This window comes from Solea solea, chromosome 2, assembly GCF_958295425.1.
Source record: "Solea solea chromosome 2, fSolSol10.1, whole genome shotgun sequence".
Taxonomy (NCBI): domain Eukaryota; kingdom Metazoa; phylum Chordata; class Actinopteri; order Pleuronectiformes; family Soleidae; genus Solea; species Solea solea.
The window spans coordinates 39,358,349-39,375,678 of record NC_081135.1 but is presented as its reverse complement, the minus strand read 5'-3'; the positions used below and the strand labels follow the sequence as shown (position 1 = coordinate 39,375,678).

Here is a 17,330-nt window from a genome sequence, read left to right as displayed (position 1 = left end):
TAGCATTAGCCCCCGGTGAGTAGTAGCATGTTGTGTTTACCCACGTTACTTGTGCGTGTGTTTGATTCTAAAGTAAATTTTGTTTCTTTCAGTTAAACTTTTAAACTCTAAAACATTATCATTATAAAAAAGTGTCAACACAGTTTAGTCAAAGGTGTGAAACAAAAACAGCTCAGACGTCTGACGCTAGATAATTCATTCTTTTATTATACTATCAAAGCAAAATCGTGACTGTACAAACAATACAAATCAGTTTCTACGTCAGTTTTTTCTTTTTTAACTTTTTAATAACACGATCTACACATACATGACCTAAAATTCCACATATTTACAAAACATCAAAACTTTGATTTTTAAAAAAGTTTCACAGTGTTAAGTAACGTTTAAAAATCAATTGTTTCATTATGTTATTGAACATTTTGAATGAACAAGCCTTCAAAATAAGATTTCAGAAATAATAAAAAGTAATTTTCATTGCTGGTGATGTTTTAATTTATGCCTAATTATTGTACATTACTTTATTTAAATTATTAATAAAGATCATTTTACTTTTAGTTTCACTTAAACAGACTCTCCTTAAATTGTAAAGACGTGACTTAAAAATCTCGTCACTGAATTAGAAGCAAAGCAGCTTCATTTTCAAATAAGAGAAAAACAAACACAAAACTTTTTCTCTACCAAAAAAATTCAAACAAATCAACTGTTGTGTGACATTTTACTGAAACTGAACACTAACCCAAACCCTGTGTGTTTTAATGTTTTCTACAGCAGCACCGAAGACTGCGTTTAACATCACTCTGAGCTGTGTTCTCTAAAATAGGCTGTGGGAATTCTTCAGGTTCAATTTGTGAAATAATTAGCAATATATTTAAAAACAAAATATGCCTAATATGGCAGAACAACAGGTGTGTGAATATTCTGACTGGATTATTTCATGACTGAAATGAGACGCAGCAGCTTTGTTCACATAAACCAATGAAACGTGAATCACTGCTCTGTCATTCTGAAGTGCAATGGCTCTCGCAAAGAGGTTTTACAAATGCCAGTTAGCATAAACTGTTCTCCCCTGTAAATCTGAGCTTTGAGAAGCTCAGATTTATGGCGCTTTTCTGACACAGTTTTAGCTCACGACTCGACTCAGTTTGGTATCAGTCACGTCGTTTATCAAGACTTCATAGAACATCCTCAATGACCATGTGGTCATCATAGCGCGGCTGCACTCCGTCAGTGACCTTCAGTCTGTTGACGTCATACTTTAGTATCGGCTCAGCTGAACCTCGTCAGAGCAAGAACTACAAAAAACACCAGGTACCAGGTTCTATCGCTGTTGAGTTGAGTCGCGCTAGAACTACATCCTTAGAGAATTAATTACTAACAAATACAAAATTAAAGATCGAGACAGAGACAAATTCCTCATAAAACCCCATAAACCCCAGCTATTGTAAAAAGAAACCGTGCTTTGCAGACTTTTCAAGACAGATCGGCCCATTTCTTGGAAGAACCAGCCTTTAAAACACTTTTAGCAACGCTGAGGTATGGATACCTCCCACGATGTTTTGGATCACGCACTTATATTCGCCAGCATCGCTCTGAGTCACATTGGTGATGAGTAGGTTGAAATGACCTGCGGTTTTTTCCTGGATTATACAGCGACTGTCTGTGACGGGGTCTCCGTCTTTGTACCACTCAGCGGTGGGGTTGGGTTTACCGCTGACCAGACACTGGAGGATAACTGGCGTCCCTAACGCTGCTGTGACATCACTCAGCGGGATGACACACCTCGGAGCGGTCTCAGTCACCTGGAACTGGAAGCTGCAAATATCTGACGACTTTCCTTTGAACTCTACCTTGTCGTCTTTTGCTGGCTCAGCAAACACGTCAAAGTTAATGCTAACATATTTCTCTCCCTGTTCGCTCAGTTCGTTGTCAGTGTTGGCCACAAGCCTGACCGCCCGCTGTGACTCATCAACCTCTTGCTCAAATTCAAACTCAAGCTCAATTTCTGAAACCTGTTCACCATCAAACGACGTGTTGCCGACCATCAGGTCAAACTTCTGAGGCTGGACTTTGGCACTCCCAAGAGACACGGCCGTCAGCTCCCTGCCTCTGGTCTTACCTGAGAAGGCCTTGGCATTTATCACAACCAGAGAGGCTCGACACAGCGTCTCCCCAACAACATTAATTGCTCTGCACATGTACACTCCGCTATCCTGAGAGGATACTTTACAAATCTTCAGGAAATGGTTGTCTCCATCAGACGAGTGCAAGTATTTCTTGGTATTATGAGGAATCTTTTTGTCGCCTTTGAACCATGACACGATGGGAGATGGAATTCCCATCAGTGAACACTCAAACATGACAGTGGTTCCCTCTGGAGTTTCCATGTCACAGATGGGATTGATGAACCTCGGAGGCATTTCAGTGACTTCAAAGGCTATTTTCAAATCATCGTGCTCCTGGGTGACAAAGTCCACTGCACTCTCCTCATAAATACTCGGTAACACGTCCAGAGATATGATCATGCTCTTGTTATCGGCCGTGTACTCGGGAATTGTGATGATCTTCACCTGTTTCTCAAATTCTTTCAGCTGATTTTCATCCAACTCCACTTCGAGCAGAATCTCCTGAGGTGACGGAGAACGAGAGGAACTGTCCTTCTCGACGTCAAACTCCATCACGTGCTGATGAGTGACCGCAGGTGGGGCAGGCATGAACCTCACTTCCTGCGATACAACCACCACTAAAGCAACACTTCTGGCTTCGCCCACATAGTTCACAGCCTCACAGATGTACTCTCCCTGGTCTGCTTTAGTCATGTTGAGTATTGTTAGCGAAATGCTATCACCATCTCTCTCCATTTTAACCCTGTCATCTGCTACAAGTAGGGTTTTGTTGCAGAACCATTTGACCTCAGGTGAGGGCAGGCCAAACACCTCAGCAAAAAACGTCAGTGGCTCAATTTCAAACACTCTTTTCTTGATGAGAGGTTTGAGGAAGGCAGGAGGGATTCCCTGTACTTTCTCCTGAAGGGTTGCCAGACCTAAAGACCCTCCGCCCCTGGTGACAAACTGATTTTCATCAACATTTATACCAGGAGGCTTCATTTTAATACCATCATCCGCAGGAGAGCTAAGGAACTGCAGTGGTGAAAAGAACCTCTCACTAGAGTCTCCTGTTGAGGGTCTCTTATGTCCCTCAGGGGAGAAGGGATATTCCTGAGGGGTCATGAACCCACCCACTGTATCAGAACTGGGTGTATGGAAGGACATGGGAGACTTGGGAGTCTGGATGGATTCTGCAATCGGCTGAGAGACTTCAGTCGATGAGCCTGGAGTGTAGAACCTCTCAGCTACATCGGCTATCTCTTCACTCACAGTGCTGCCAATCTCAATGGACATTTCAGACTCAGGAGACAGTGGTCTTCCCCAGTCTGTTGCAGGGTTATAGTAGTCATACACAGCCCCAAAGGTCACCTCCTCTTCCTCCATGGAGCCAACTGCTGCTGCTGCTCCCCCATGATCAGCTGCCAAGGCTCTATCTGAACGACTTCTGTCCTGTCCCTGTGCAGGAGCAATCACAGGTAGGCTGAGTGCTTTCACTCTGCTCTCCATGTCAGGCTTGATATTACGTGGGTTGGGTTCTGCTGTCCCATCAATGTTCTCATCTTTGCCACAGATGTGTGCATGAGACTCATCCACCAATTCCTCTGCTTCCTCTGCTTCATCAGTATGAGAGTCTGTCATACTGAGGAAGACACCACTGTCCATAGAAGGCTCTGGGATGGAAACCAGTTCACTGCTGGCATGTTTGTCAACAGAAGGTTCCAAGACTGAAATAAGTTCATCCTCCTTACCTACATGCTTTACTACCGGCATGAGAACATGTTGCTCAGTAACTTCTGACAAACCCTCCACGGCACTTTTCTCACTTACTTCGGCTTTCTTGTGAAAAGACAGAGACCCTGCAGCTGCACTCTGTTGCTCAGGTTTGACATGCTCAAAAATTATTTTGGGCTTAACTGCTTCTTCAGACAGAGCTGACGTCCTGACCGAGCGTTTCACTGCAGGAACTTTTTCAGACTGGAAAGGAAAGAAGCTGCCAGTTCGGTCAAACGTATGCACAGTGTCCTCCCTCGTTATCTCTGCTTTACCAGCGTCTGTTTGTGCAGGAAGACAAACTGGTCTCTGCGGCTTTGGCCTCACCAATTCTGGAGACGCCTGAACTTCCTCTACAAACTCTTTAAGTACACAAATATGTTCTAGTAAAACTGTTCCCTCCTCAACATCACCAGATATCTCACTCACGTTTTCTTCCTCCAGGGAGGAAGCGGCATGCGCGATGACAGAAGAGACAGGTTTGGGTGTTGTAGAAATAGATTTTTCAGGTACGGCTTTGGGAGACCACGGGTCTACTACTGTTGCAGCACTACCACCTTCAGCATGGGTGGAGTCAGGTTTAGGTGCAATGACCGGTTCCTGTTGTTCAAGGGAAATTGCCACTGGAGGAATAAACTCTTCAGGGAAGATAGTTTCTTGCCTCTGCTCCCCAGGAGAGGGCGGCGTCACTGATGTAAATGGAGAGTCTGACTCAAAAGCTTGTTTCATCTGAGAAACATTGATCACAGCAGCAGACGCCTGAAGACCACACCCAGATATAGTTAAAGGCTCCCTTGAGACACTAGGTCGGGATTTGGGGGATTTAGTCAGTACTTCAGATGGAGCTTTGGAGCTCATTGGAGCTTTTGTATGAATGGTACGGTCATCACCATGGGTAATGCTAGCTTTGTGGAATACAGCAGGTTTCTTAATGTCCTCAGCTGAGCTAACAGGAAACTTCCATACTCTCCCAGAGGGAGTAAAACCATCATCCTCTGCAGCATCATCACCCTTTGGCTCTGCAACTGATAATGACACAGCAGAGATGCTTGTAACCTCGCCCAATTTATTTCTGGCAACACACTTGTATATGCCGGCATCTGTGTACGTGACACTGTTGATATACAGCCTGTGCACTTTAACATCTACCTCAATTCTGTATTTTCCGTCTGTAATTTGGAGGCAAACATCATCACAAAACCACGTCACATCTGCAGCAGGTTCACCTGTAATTACAAACTCTAACAAAGCAGTGTGGCCTTCAGGACAGGTGATACTCTCTAACTCCCTGATGACATGAGGAGCATCACCGACAACATCGAAGGAGAAAGTGAACTTATGTTTGAGCGCTTGAGAGGCTGCCTCATCACTTGGCACATCTGAGATTTTCTCTGTGTAAGCCTGAGCTTTGGTCTGGCCGCTTTCCTCCATCATCTCAGGGACAGGAGTGGCAGCAGTGATCCGGATTTCGACTGGTGAGGAGCCGAGAGGTTCGTCTGAGCGGCAGCGCCTGTGGACCACAGCTTCAGGCACCTGTAATGTTGCCTTCCCTACATCCATGCATGTCTGAATCTCCTCTTCCATCATCAGAATCTGCTCTTCCATCATCAGACTCTCCTGGTTTTCTTCTCTCTTCTCTGGTTCCTCTGTGACGACCACCTTCTTTGTGCCACCCGTCGTTCTCAACACCTTCTTGTCTGAGACCTCAAGGGTGGCGCTGCAGATAGCTTTGCCATGTTTATTAGCAATGACACAATCATATGTGCCCTGGTGGTGTGTCGTAGGATAGTAGATGGTGAGCTGTGATTTGTCAGATCTGCTGACAATATCGTAGTCAGGGTTATGGGCTAATGGGTGGCCATCTTTAAGCCAGGTGACTGTGGTTAGAGGGTCACCACTGAAATGGCAAGTAAACTCGGACATCTCGCCTATTTTTACTTTGACTGAAGATATTTCTTTCACAAATGCTGGACAAGAGCCTCCTGCTTTTGTCTCTACTTCTTTTAACGTTTTCAACTCTTTGTTTTGTTCAACGTCCTCTTTCAAATTTGACCTGTCCTTCTTTATTGCTGCAGGTTCAACGCTTTCTGCTCGTACTTCACTTCCCTGTTTTGATCTTGTCACATCTTCACTTCTCTCTTCGCTCTTCACACCTTCAAAACTCTGTGGTTGTCTCCACTCACCGCTCTCTCTCACAGTTCCTCGTTCCTCTCTCACCACCCTCTCTTCTCTTGTCCCTGGCTGGAAGTGAGGATTACTGGACACTGTCATAACACACTCCTCCCTGCTCCTCCTGTCCTCTGCTTCTTTTTCCAGAGACTCCTGTGGACTCTGGCACGGTGAGCATCTCGTGGAGGAATTAGGAGAGATCCCACTCTGAGCAGAGGCAAGTTTATGTCTCTCAGGAGGCAAATTAGAAAGTTGAGATGGAGAGTATCCATGAACCAGTGGGGCTGTATGATCCATTTCCTTCTCTTTTGGAGGGAAAGTCCTTGAATCCGCAGGCACGCCTGCATGATGTGGTAAACCAGAATGTGGGACGGAAGGGAGTTCATATCCACTGGCACGTTGAGGTGGTGAAACCTTTGTTGCTGGTGAGGCTTCACAAGCTGAAGCTGCACTTTGAGACGGACGGTCATAGGGATCAGTTCCATGAGGATTGCCACCTTTCTGTCGTTTATCATTTACTGGTGGGACGATTGAGTCAAAAGGCAACCTGGAGACAGACGGTTTGCCCTGAGTGTCCAAAGTCCACTCAGTCTCCAGTTCAGCTACTTCCTCTTGTTCAGCAGCATCCTGTTGCCATTTCAAGATGCGCTGAGCCAGTGCTTCCTCCTCACTTACAAAGTACTCACTGTCTCTTTGTAACCTGGTCTCGCGCCCCTCGGTGGGTATATCACCAGCAGGTGGCCAATGTAGGCTGTCACTCGGTTGTTTTTGAAAACCAGCAGGAACTGACTCACTCAAAAAGAATTTCTCTTTGGAAGTTCGTACTGAGGGAGGTTCTTTGCTGCGGACCACATCACGTTGTGGACTTGATTGTGAAGCAGAAGCCTCTGCCACATTTTTCCTGACCTCAGTGGTCCCCTTTGCCTGGAATGGTGAGTAACCCTCCACCCAGTCAGAATCTAGTTTTACACCTTGTTCTTGTTCCATCAGAACATCCTGTTGCCATTTCATTATCCGCTGAGCCAAGGCCTCCTCTTCATTGACAAACCTCTCACTCTCATTCTTCAGTTCAGAGATGTTCTCCCTGGATAGCGTGAGCTCACGCTCTTCACTTGTCTTCTCAAACAACATCTTTTCTGGTCTGGCTTTTGCTCTAAGCATTGATTCACCTTCCACCTCTCCAGCTTTTGCTTTTATTTTGGGTGATTTTTGAGCCGGTATGACTGATGACTCCGTTTTCAGTTCTGCTTGTCGGGCTTTTGTTCTGGCTTTAGGAATAGGTGGACAGGTTTCATCCTGTTCTACTTGAGCTTGTACTGTAGCTGGCTTAGGCGTTGGCATGGCATGGCCTGCAGTTGCTCTTTCCTCCATCACCTCCTGCTGGGTGTACATATGCTCTTTAGGCTCCATATCCTGTTCCTTTGACAGCATTGGGAGATCAGTTTTAGGGTGGAGTTTCTCCACAGCTGATATCTGCATGCCTTGCTGCCATTTCCTGATCCGTAGTTCCAGGAGTTTCTCTTCACACTCCAGCCGTTCAGCTTCCAGATCTTTCTCATACTGAGCTCTCAAAGACTCCCTTGCATAATCCACTTCATATGGTTCAGTTGGTTCTGTTGCTTTGCTGTGTGGTGTTACAGCTTCACCCGGGAACTGGTCTTTCACAGATCTGTCATGTCTTGGTCTTGGTGACTGTCTAAGTCTGTCTTCTGTTCTAGGTCTTGTTCCAGGTGACAGTTCCACTTTGGCAGTTCTAGCTTTACTTCTTGGGGATTTTTGTGCAAGTGTGTCTGTTGATGCACTTTCCATTTCTAATCTCTCTGCCTTTGCAGCTGACTTTTCATGTGAGGAGGCAGATGTTTCCACTTCTTCACTTCTGACTCTTAATTTAGTTGATCTTGGTGGTGATTCTGTTGCAACATCTGGATCTACAACCATTTCCTTCACCCTGGGTAATGTATGGAATGAAGGGGGCATAGCCTCCATTTCAGCAGTTGCCTTTTTCTCCATCACCTCCTCCTGGGCATAAATATGCCCTTTAGGCTTCATGTACTGTTCCTTTGAAAGTATAGGAAGATCAGTGTCAGGGTGGAATTGCTCCTCTTCTCCCATCGGCATGCCTTGTTGCCATTTCCTGATCCGCAGTGCCAGGAGTTTCTCTTCACACTCCAACCGTTCAGCTTCCAGATCTTTCTCATACTGAGCTCTCAAAGACTCCTGTGCATGATCCTCTTTATAAGGCTTAGTTGCTTCTGTTGCTTTGCTGTGTGGTGTTACATCTTCAGCAGGGAACCGGTCTTTCACAGATCTCTCATGTCTTTGTCTGGGTGACTGTTTCAGTCTGTCTTCTGCCTTGGCTTTTGTTTCAGGGGACAGTTCCACTTCTGCAATTCTAGCTTTAGTTTTTGGGGATTGTTGTGCAAGTGTGCCTGGTGCTGTACTTTCCACTTCTAATCTCACTCCTCTTGCCACTGACTTTTCATGTGAGGATGCAGATGTTTCCACTTCACTTCTGGCTCTTAGTGTAGGTGATCTGTGTGCAACCTCTTTATCTATCACTCTTTCCTTCATCTTGGGTGATTTAGGAAATGACGGGGGCATGGCCTCCATTTCAGCAATTTCTTCTTTCGCTATCACCTCCTGCTGGGTGTACATATGCCCTTTAGGATCCATGTACTGTTCCTTTGAAAGTGTAGGGAGATCAGTGTCAGGGTGGAATTGCTCCTCTTCTCCCATCGGCATGCCTTGCTGCCACTTCCTGATCCGCAGTGCCAGGAGTTTCTCTTCACACTCCAACCGTTCAGCTTCTAGATCTTTCTCATACTGAGCTCTCAAAGACTCCTGTGCATAATCCTCTTCATGTGGCTCAGTGGTTTCTGTTGCTATGTCATACAGTGTCACAGCTTCCCTGTCTTTGACAGACCTGTCATGTCGTCGTCTGGGTGAATATTCAGGTCTGTCCTCTGCTCTGGTTTTCATTCCAGGTGATACTTCTGCTTCTTGGGCTCTTGCTTTAGTGCTTGGGGATTTCTGTGTGAGTGCAACAGGTGCTGCACTTTCCAGATTTAATCCCAATTCCATAGCAACTGACTTTTGACGCATGGAGGCAGACGTTTGCACTTCTTCAATTCTGTTTTTTACTTTATGTGATCTGGGAAGATACTCAATTGCAACCTTTTTATCTATTAACCTCCCCTTCATCCTGGGTGATTCATGGAATGAGGGGTCAAGCACCTTCTGTTTGGTGTAAATGTGACCCTCAGGCTCCATGTAGTGTGCCTCAGCCGGCATGGGCAGATCGGTTTCAGGATGAAAGATCTCCTTCTCTGATGTCCTACTATCTTGCTCCCACTTCCTGATCCGCAGAGCCTGGAGTTTCTCCTCACACTGCATCTGTTCGGATTCCAGGCTCTTCTCATAGCGAGCCCTCAGAGACTCACCTGCACTGTCCTCTTCATATGCCTCACCGTTTCCTGTTGCTGCCATGTTTTCCGACATACCTGCTATTCCAATGACTCTCTCCCTGGCAGATGTGACTGGCTTAGGTCTGTTGAACATCTGCTCTTCAGCAGATTCCCTGGTTTCAGTGCACTGGACCTCTATCTTTGTAGTCTGTTCCTTCAGGTCACCCCTGACCATCTTCATGCCAACATCTGCCTGAGATTCAGCAAAACCATCAGTACTTTTATCCTCCAGTGTCTGTGAATACATTTCATCTGATTTCCCTTCAGTATGAGACACCAGCGTATCAACCAACTCACCTCTCATGATCTGAATTGCCCTGGTTCTGGACTGAGGCTCAAACAAATGCCTCACACGAGAGTGAGATGAGTCGCTGCTTGAGACTTTACTGTGACTATGACTCTCCCCCTGATCGAAGGGTCGATTGAAATGCTGGACATCAGGCAGTGAGGCGGGCTTGACCCGGAGCCTCTCAACATAATCTGCGTAACTCGGCTCGCTGGTAACAGATTCTAATTCAAACTCAGACGATGACATGGTGGAGATAGAAAGTCTCTTCTTCTGTTTGACAGCTTTCTGGAGTGTGGTGAGTTTTGCTCTTACCTCACTGTGAAGACTCTCAGTGTCACTGAACCTGTCGCTATACCTGTCGCTGCACCTGTCGCTAAACTTGTCACTGAACCTGGCACCGGTGCGCCGGTCACAGTAGATGTCACTGTATCTATCATTGAATCTCTCAGACCTGTCGAACATGGGGGGAGGAGACGGGGCACGCTCAGAGGCAGTTTCCAAACATTTAGACTCTTTCATTGGCTCTTTCTCTTTTGAATGGGAACCAGAGTGGAAATACACGGTGCGCACCAGAGAGCTCTTGGACCGAGATCGTCCGTGATGGACTTTGGACATCTTGTCAAATGGAGACCCTACACACCTGAGTTCCACCCTGATCTTCTTCTCTTTACGTTGCTCTGCCATTCTGTCTACGCTCTCATGGGCTTTGGCAGAGCGGCGAACAAAGCCCAGGTAATTTGCAGACTGCTCCTTCCTCAGCGACACCAAAAGTGACGCTGTGGATTCGGCAGAACCCTCCGAGTTTATTGCCATGACCTTATAACTGCCCGAGTCTTTGTCTTTGATACAGTCAATAGTAAGGCTAGTGGTGTGCATGTGTGTTTTGCTGTCAGTGCAGATCTTACGTCTACGCTCTTTGGGTATAGATCGGTTGTTATGAAACCACAGGATGTTCGGTGGGGGGTAAGCAACTAATTTACACTTTAACTCTACTGGCTCCCCCTCCAGGACTGACTGGAACTTGAGTTTCTTAGTGAAAGAAGGTTTAATATTGTCAGTCCACGAGCTGATGGAGGAGGTTCTGCTGGAGCAGCGATTGGCCGACACCAGGCCGTGATCCAGGAAGTCCTCGGTGTCGGAGAAAGCTCCTCTCAGCTGTCGACCGGCGGTGACATCAGTGCTGCTGTGCGATGGCACTCTGTGTTCACCATGAAATGTCTCTGCAAGAAGAGAGAAACCTGTGAGAACACGTCTGCCTCCGGTGGTAAAGAAGGAGAAAAATTTGAATGAATCATTAATGGAAATATTAAATGCATGCTGGGAGTCACAATGCCATAAGAAATAGTTTCACTCACCATATTTGTTCGAATAAACGCAAGACTTGATTCTGTTTATTAGAAACCTGCAGGAAGTTTTGATCCTTCGTCTGTGGAAATTTCTTCAAAACATAAATTATTTTATTAATATTAAAAAAGAGATGCATATTTCCGAGGTGTGCTGCTTACATTCGCTTGTTTATTTTATAGATAATTGCTTTGGCTTCATACTAGAACATTCCTTACCTGACTTGCAGACAGGTGAATAAACGCCCTTTCTAATCCTTAAGCTTAAGAGGAAATAAATGATGCTCAAGTAAAAATCAGAAGCAAATTTCTAATCCAAAACTTAATGAAATGAAGCTGTAAAATTGGGTGAGAAGGCGTTTATTCGAACTAATATAGTTTGTTATTTAGAACGCAAGCCACAGGAATCACATCCCACTATCTGCAAGCCAGGCTAAGAAATGTTTGGCAGGAGGAAAAGAATCAGTTCCAGATGCAGTAAAAGCTCCATATCTTTTAAAGGGCATTTCAAGTCCGGGAGCTTTAAAAGATACACATCCTGCAACTTTTCTGGGAAAACATCAGAGGAACCGTCATGCCAAAGAGAAAAGAACTCTCGGATGCAAACCGCAAGTGTCAAAAACCAGAGGACACCATGAAAGAGGACCACGGTGGAGCAGGACGAAGAACTTTGACTGTCAAGATAACATGCAACTGTGGAAAATCAAGGATCCCTTTAAAAAGGGACAGTTCAACATCATGACATCATTTAAAGTGTGTGTGTGTGCAGGCCAACTGTGATCCAAATAATCAACAATACATGCACACATACACCTGTGTGTGTGTGTTTGTGTTTGTGTGTTTGTTCACTGAGTCACAGCTCGGATCAAAGTCGGCCGCTCACAGAAAACAAACGCTGGTCAAACTGTCCCTTTAACGCCACACGACAGAAACCTGCCGATACATGAGAGGTCAGGAAGGTCAGGTGACCTTACCTTTGACTTCTTCCTCAACCTTGGCCTTGATCTGCTCCGTCACGTGAGTCACTGTGGATGAGAGACAACACACAGTCAACACACAGATCCCCACAGAAGGAGGTCCAACAACGGTGTCCACTGACACCAATGTTCATCAGTTCATCAGAGTCTTCTCTGAATCGATTGTTGGGGACGGGTTTTGATAACCGGTGCTGAATTGGTGCCAGTTCCTCGTTGGTTAGTACCTAGTTATTGATAAATGTCTGGACAAACTTTGCTGCATTTAGCAAAAATACAATGACTTGTATCACATTTACAAACAAACAGTCTACAGATGTGCCTGATGTTTCTCGCTAATTGTCATCGACTAACGCTACCACTCCTTATTACAGGTGTGGCTGTTAGCAACACTTTAAAGATGCTAACACTCATTGTTAAATGTGTCCCTATTGTTAGCATCTCTTTGAAGAAGCTAAATAATCCCAGAAGTGTATTGAAGTATTGGTATCGATAGGTAGTACCAGTATCAGTATCGGTATCAATTAAATGGATTGGATGGATTTGGCTCAGTTGTCGGATGTATGAACTAAGTAAAAACATGGTAGAATTTAAGAGGTAGAGGTTTAAGTTCCCAGGAGGGAGGAGCTACAACAAAGAGGAAGGAAGGATGGTAATGAGGGTGATGAGGATGAGGAGTTTGTTCCTGTGGAGAGTGAAGAGCCATTCATGAATGAACGAAAGAAAGAAGGAATGAGGAGGTTCATCTCTTGGGGAAGTGGAGTTAGTCAGGTGTGGAGGACGCTGAGGGACATCCCCATAGAGGTTTTCCTGTTTCTACTCATTTTCATATTAGGTGAACAAAGACAGGTGGGAAAACCCTTCATGTGCACAGGGAGGAGGAGGAGGAGGGAGTGAATCGCAGGAGGTGACAGTCGATGAATCCAGACGTTACCTTCTGCTTCGACTGTGGTGATGGTCAGGGTGGCCGAGCACGTGGTCTCTCCGGCGTTATTCACGGCCCTACAGGTGTAGTGCCCAGCGTGCTCAGAGAAGGCGTCGACAATGATGAGAGTGGCCACGTTCGTCACCTCATCAAAGTGAAACACCAGGTTCTTCGTGGGTCGGACCGGCTGCCGGTTATGGAACCAGCTGATCTCTGGTTTGGGCATGCCGGACACATACGCGTGAAACCGAGCCACCTCGCCGTGCAACACCGTGCAACTTGTGATTGGCTGGATGAAAACGGGCTTTTGGCAAAAGGAAGGCTTCTTAAGACTGGTGAGGCTGGTAGAGACATGTGTCTCAGCAGGACGCTCCGCAAACTCCACAGTTTGTGTTTGATCTGAAATGAAGCGTCTGTGTTGACACATTTGTCTCATGTTTGTTGTTTACACTCGCACACAAGACATGAGACGAGGACACAAAGATGCTGAATCACCACAAAGAGACACAAAACAACCACAAAGACGTAACACATTCGCTCAGAGAAGATAAACAACCACCACATGGACACAGTGAAACCCCGTCTACCTGGACACAAACCACACAAAGGTGACACACTTACCGTCCAGTGAGAGCGTGGCAGAGCAGGACGCGGTGCCGGCGCTGTTTGTGACCACGCAGGAGTACTCGCCCTGGTCCTCTGGGTAAACTCTGGAGATCTCCAGCTGACAGCTGTCGTCAAACTGAGACATCCTGAAGAAGTCCGACTGCTTGATCTCCTTCTCTTTGTGGACCCAGCTGATCTTCACGTCTGGATAGAGGACAGAGGAGAGTTAATGGTGGAGGGACAACATTAGCAAGGACTTCTCCAATCGTCCTTCAGGTTATCTCAAGTCCTTCATTTTCTTACCATCTCCACGGACTCTGCACAAGAAGCGAGCCGGTTCTCCCTCGCGGACGGTGATGCTGGCGATGGGTGAGATGACAACAGGGGGAGCAACAGGAGCAGCAGATTCTGGAGAGACAACCTCTGAGACTACGACACCCAAAAACAAACAAACCCCATCAAGACCTGTTCTCTTTCCCCTGCTCGTGATTGTTGAACGGCTGTAATTTGCTAACGTACCTTCTACGTTGAGTGCTGCGGTGCTCGTGGCCGTACCATAGTCATTTTTGGCCTCACAGTTGTAGACAGCGGCGTCCTCGGGGAAGACTTCGATCAGCAGAAGTGTGTGTTCATAGCCGTCATGGAGGAACTTGCACTTGAATCCCGGAGAAAGAGCCTGGGAGTTTTTGTACCAGAAGACCTGAGGCTGTGGGACGCCACTCACCTGCACCGTGAAGCGGGTCGGTTTACCGGACTCCACCGACTGAGGCTCCATGTGGCGGAGGATCTGAGGAGGTTCTGGGACTGAAGGAAAAGCACAAAAGAAAAACACATGGTTGTATGTGTGGGACATCAGCCCTAGAAAAACCACTTCAGTCAAACCTGAAGGTTTTCTGGGTCTGACAGCAGCTGAACTTACTGTTGACCCGCAGGTGCATGGTGCTCCGGTTTTTCCCGGCTATGAAGGTGTACTCGCCGGCGTCGCTTCTGTACGTCTCTGAGATGGTGAGACGGTGAAGCTTCCTGATGGCCACGTAGTTGAAACGCTCCTCCACAGAGAACTGGATCTCCACCCCGTTCCTCAGCCAGTGGCCTTCCACGTCGTCCTCGTTCACCTCAAACTCGAAGGTTGCTCTATGTTTCTCCAGAACCTTGGAATCAGTTCATCATAAATCTCAAATCCGACGTTTTGCTCTCACACTTTCACACATTTTCTTCGAAGCTAACGTGTGTCTCACCACAATTGTCCTCTCAGCGGGTTCCGAGATGCGGATGTCGCGACCCTCCACTGTCATGTGGGCTTTGGAAACACTGGATCCGGCCACCACTGAATACTCGCCAGCGTCAGACATGCGGACGGTCTGGATCATCAGACGGTGAACGTACTTTTCAGCCGTCACCGTGTACCTGAGGAGAAGACAGCAGGTGGCGCTCAGCTCTTGGTTTAGAGAGGTCACATGTTACAGGTGGGTGGAGCCTGACGTACCGTTCCTCAGACATGTCCAGCTCCTGTCCGTCCTTCATCCACATCACCTGGATGTTTGGCTCAGAAACCTCGCACTCAAAAATGGCCTTCTTCTTCTCTGTGATCTTTATGTCCTTGATTTTCTTCGTGAATTCAACCACGCGAGCTGAAAAATGACAAAAACAATGACTTTTTTTCCGCCTCTCTTTGATGTTTTTAAAGTTCTTTACCGTGAAACGCGTGCGTTTACCTTCGACAAACAGGTTAGCAGCGGAGGCGGCCGACCCGGCCACAAACTGGTACTCTCCTCCATCTCCGAAGTGAACGTTGCGTATGGTGAGCGAGTGCGTGAGCTGCCGGCTGCGGACCTGACACCTGTCCGATGACTTGATCTCCACGCCGTTCTTCAGCCACTTGTACGTGATGCCCTCGTAGTTGACGGTGACCTCGAAGGTGATGGTGTCTCTCTCCTGAGCGTTCAGGTCCTTCAGCATGGACGTGATCAGGACGGCTGTGGAGACACACACACGGGTCAAACACTTCCTGTTTCCACTATGTGGCGCTCTGCCACTAAAACTCATAACATTGACATGTTGGTGTCTTTGGGCTGAAACTCTGACCAAACATGAAGTTTGGAGATCAAACAATGTTGGTTTTTTTGCCGCCAATATTCACTAAGCTCCGCCCCTTCTGAGTGTGTTTTGGTGGATGGCAGCCAATGTTTTTTTGACTGATCTTGATCATTTACGTGTTTTACATTTTTTTGCTAATAAGCATAAAACGAGAATGCGATCTTACGGCTGACGGTGAGTGTCGCAGAGACACGGTCATTGCCACAGATAAAGGTGTATTCCGCAGAGTCGCTCCTGCTCGTGTTCATGATCTTTAGCTGGTGCAGTTTTCCTTGGACCACGATCCGGAACTTCTCGCTCATCTCGATCTCCACGCCGTCCTTCAGCCACGTGGCCGGGACATTGAAGTGAGAGACTTCGCACTCGAACGTGGCCACCTGAGTCTCGGGCACCTGCACGTTCTTCAGGGGTTTGGTGACTTTCAGAGCTGAAGAGAAAAAAAAAAATTTTCAGAAAAATACATTTTCTGAAAATATCTTTTTAAATTTAACAATAAAAGGTTTTTAGGGGGAAAACAGGTGTGAAACAATGCGATTATTATACAATTTTTGGAAAATGTGAAAATAAAAAATGAAAGAAGAACAATATGATTATTAACATGACCTATAACTTTTTAAAATGTGAGCTACTTTGTCAAACATAGAAATCTATATTTTCTTTCTTATTCATGTTGTTGTTAATTGTAAGAAGTTTGATTTGAAATGTGGTACAGTACAATGATATCTAATAGATAACATTATGGTGTATAGTAATAATTAATCACCAATTCTGATTATCAAACATTTTAACACCTCGGTATAACTTTGTAAATAACAAGTTATTAATCACAATATTAACATCAAGTAACAAGATGACTTTACTATAATAAAACCTGCGTATGAAAAACATGTTACTATCAGTTATCAAACTATTTTACAACCTAAAAACCATAAAACTAGTTTTAATCTCGTACCCTCCACGGTGAGGACGGCGCTGCACTGCAGGTGTCCGACCACGGCCGCATACTCTCCGGCATCGCTGCTCTCGATGTTCTGCAGAATCAGCTTGTGAGCTTTCCTCTCCGTCAGAATCTTGCACTTGTCGCTCGGCTTCAGCTCAGCGCCTTTAAACGTCCACCTGACGGGGATGTTGTCATGTGACAGGCTCATCTCAAAGGAGGCGGTGCTGTCCACCAGTGATGTCACGTCCTTCATCTTCTTCACGATCTTGATCGCTGCAGAGACAACGTGCAAATAAAGGTTATTTCGATTTCAGTTATTTGAATTTGAAAACAACGTTGAAAAGAGAGAACGTTCTCTGGTGAAAGGCCTCACTCTCCACGTTGAGTCTAGCGTTGGCCGACAGTTTTCCCAGCTTGAAGGAGTAAACACACTCGTCCTGCGTGTTGCAGTCTTTGACCTTCAGCGTTTGGACAGTGCCGTCTCTAGTGATCTCATACTTGTCGCTGCTCTCCAGCTCCACGCCGTTCTTGATCCACTGGGATCCCTTCACGTCGGGGTGCGTGAGCTCCAGCGAGAAGACCGCCTCCTGGGTCTCTGTCACCGTCTGGTTTCTGAGAGTTTTCTTGATCTTCACCGCTGCAAGAAAA

General features: G+C 46.2%; 2 protein-coding genes across 26 annotated transcripts in view; both read right to left on the bottom strand.

Annotated features, from left to right (window-relative positions):
• The window catches only part of ttn.2 (titin, tandem duplicate 2), a 176,830-nt gene that overhangs the window by 144,143 nt on the left and 15,357 nt on the right, over positions 1-17,330 (bottom strand). For 24 of the 25 annotated variants that reach the window (XM_058617746.1, XM_058617865.1, XM_058617874.1 and 21 more), the window contains 12 exons: positions 17,056-17,319; positions 16,695-16,955; positions 15,909-16,169; positions 15,361-15,621; positions 15,132-15,276; positions 14,884-15,052; positions 14,565-14,796; positions 14,165-14,449; positions 13,949-14,074; positions 13,661-13,849; positions 13,049-13,438; positions 12,115-12,165 (listed from right to left, as the gene is read on the bottom strand). In XM_058617746.1, the coding sequence (XP_058473729.1) occupies positions 12,115-12,165; positions 13,049-13,438; positions 13,661-13,849; positions 13,949-14,074; positions 14,165-14,449; positions 14,565-14,796; positions 14,884-15,052; positions 15,132-15,276; positions 15,361-15,621; positions 15,909-16,169; positions 16,695-16,955; positions 17,056-17,319 (2,634 nt within the window). The remainder of the gene's footprint in view (positions 1-12,114; positions 12,166-13,048; positions 13,439-13,660; positions 13,850-13,948; positions 14,075-14,164; positions 14,450-14,564; positions 14,797-14,883; positions 15,053-15,131; positions 15,277-15,360; positions 15,622-15,908; positions 16,170-16,694; positions 16,956-17,055; positions 17,320-17,330) is intronic. The other variant, XM_058617832.1, reaches the window with a different exon arrangement.
• Positions 187-4,798, bottom strand: LOC131446625 (muscle M-line assembly protein unc-89-like). The gene has a single exon (XM_058617999.1). The coding sequence runs from the start codon at positions 4,731-4,733 to the stop codon at positions 1,509-1,511; it is 3,225 nt and encodes a 1,074-aa protein (XP_058473982.1). The 5' UTR covers positions 4,734-4,798; the 3' UTR covers positions 187-1,508.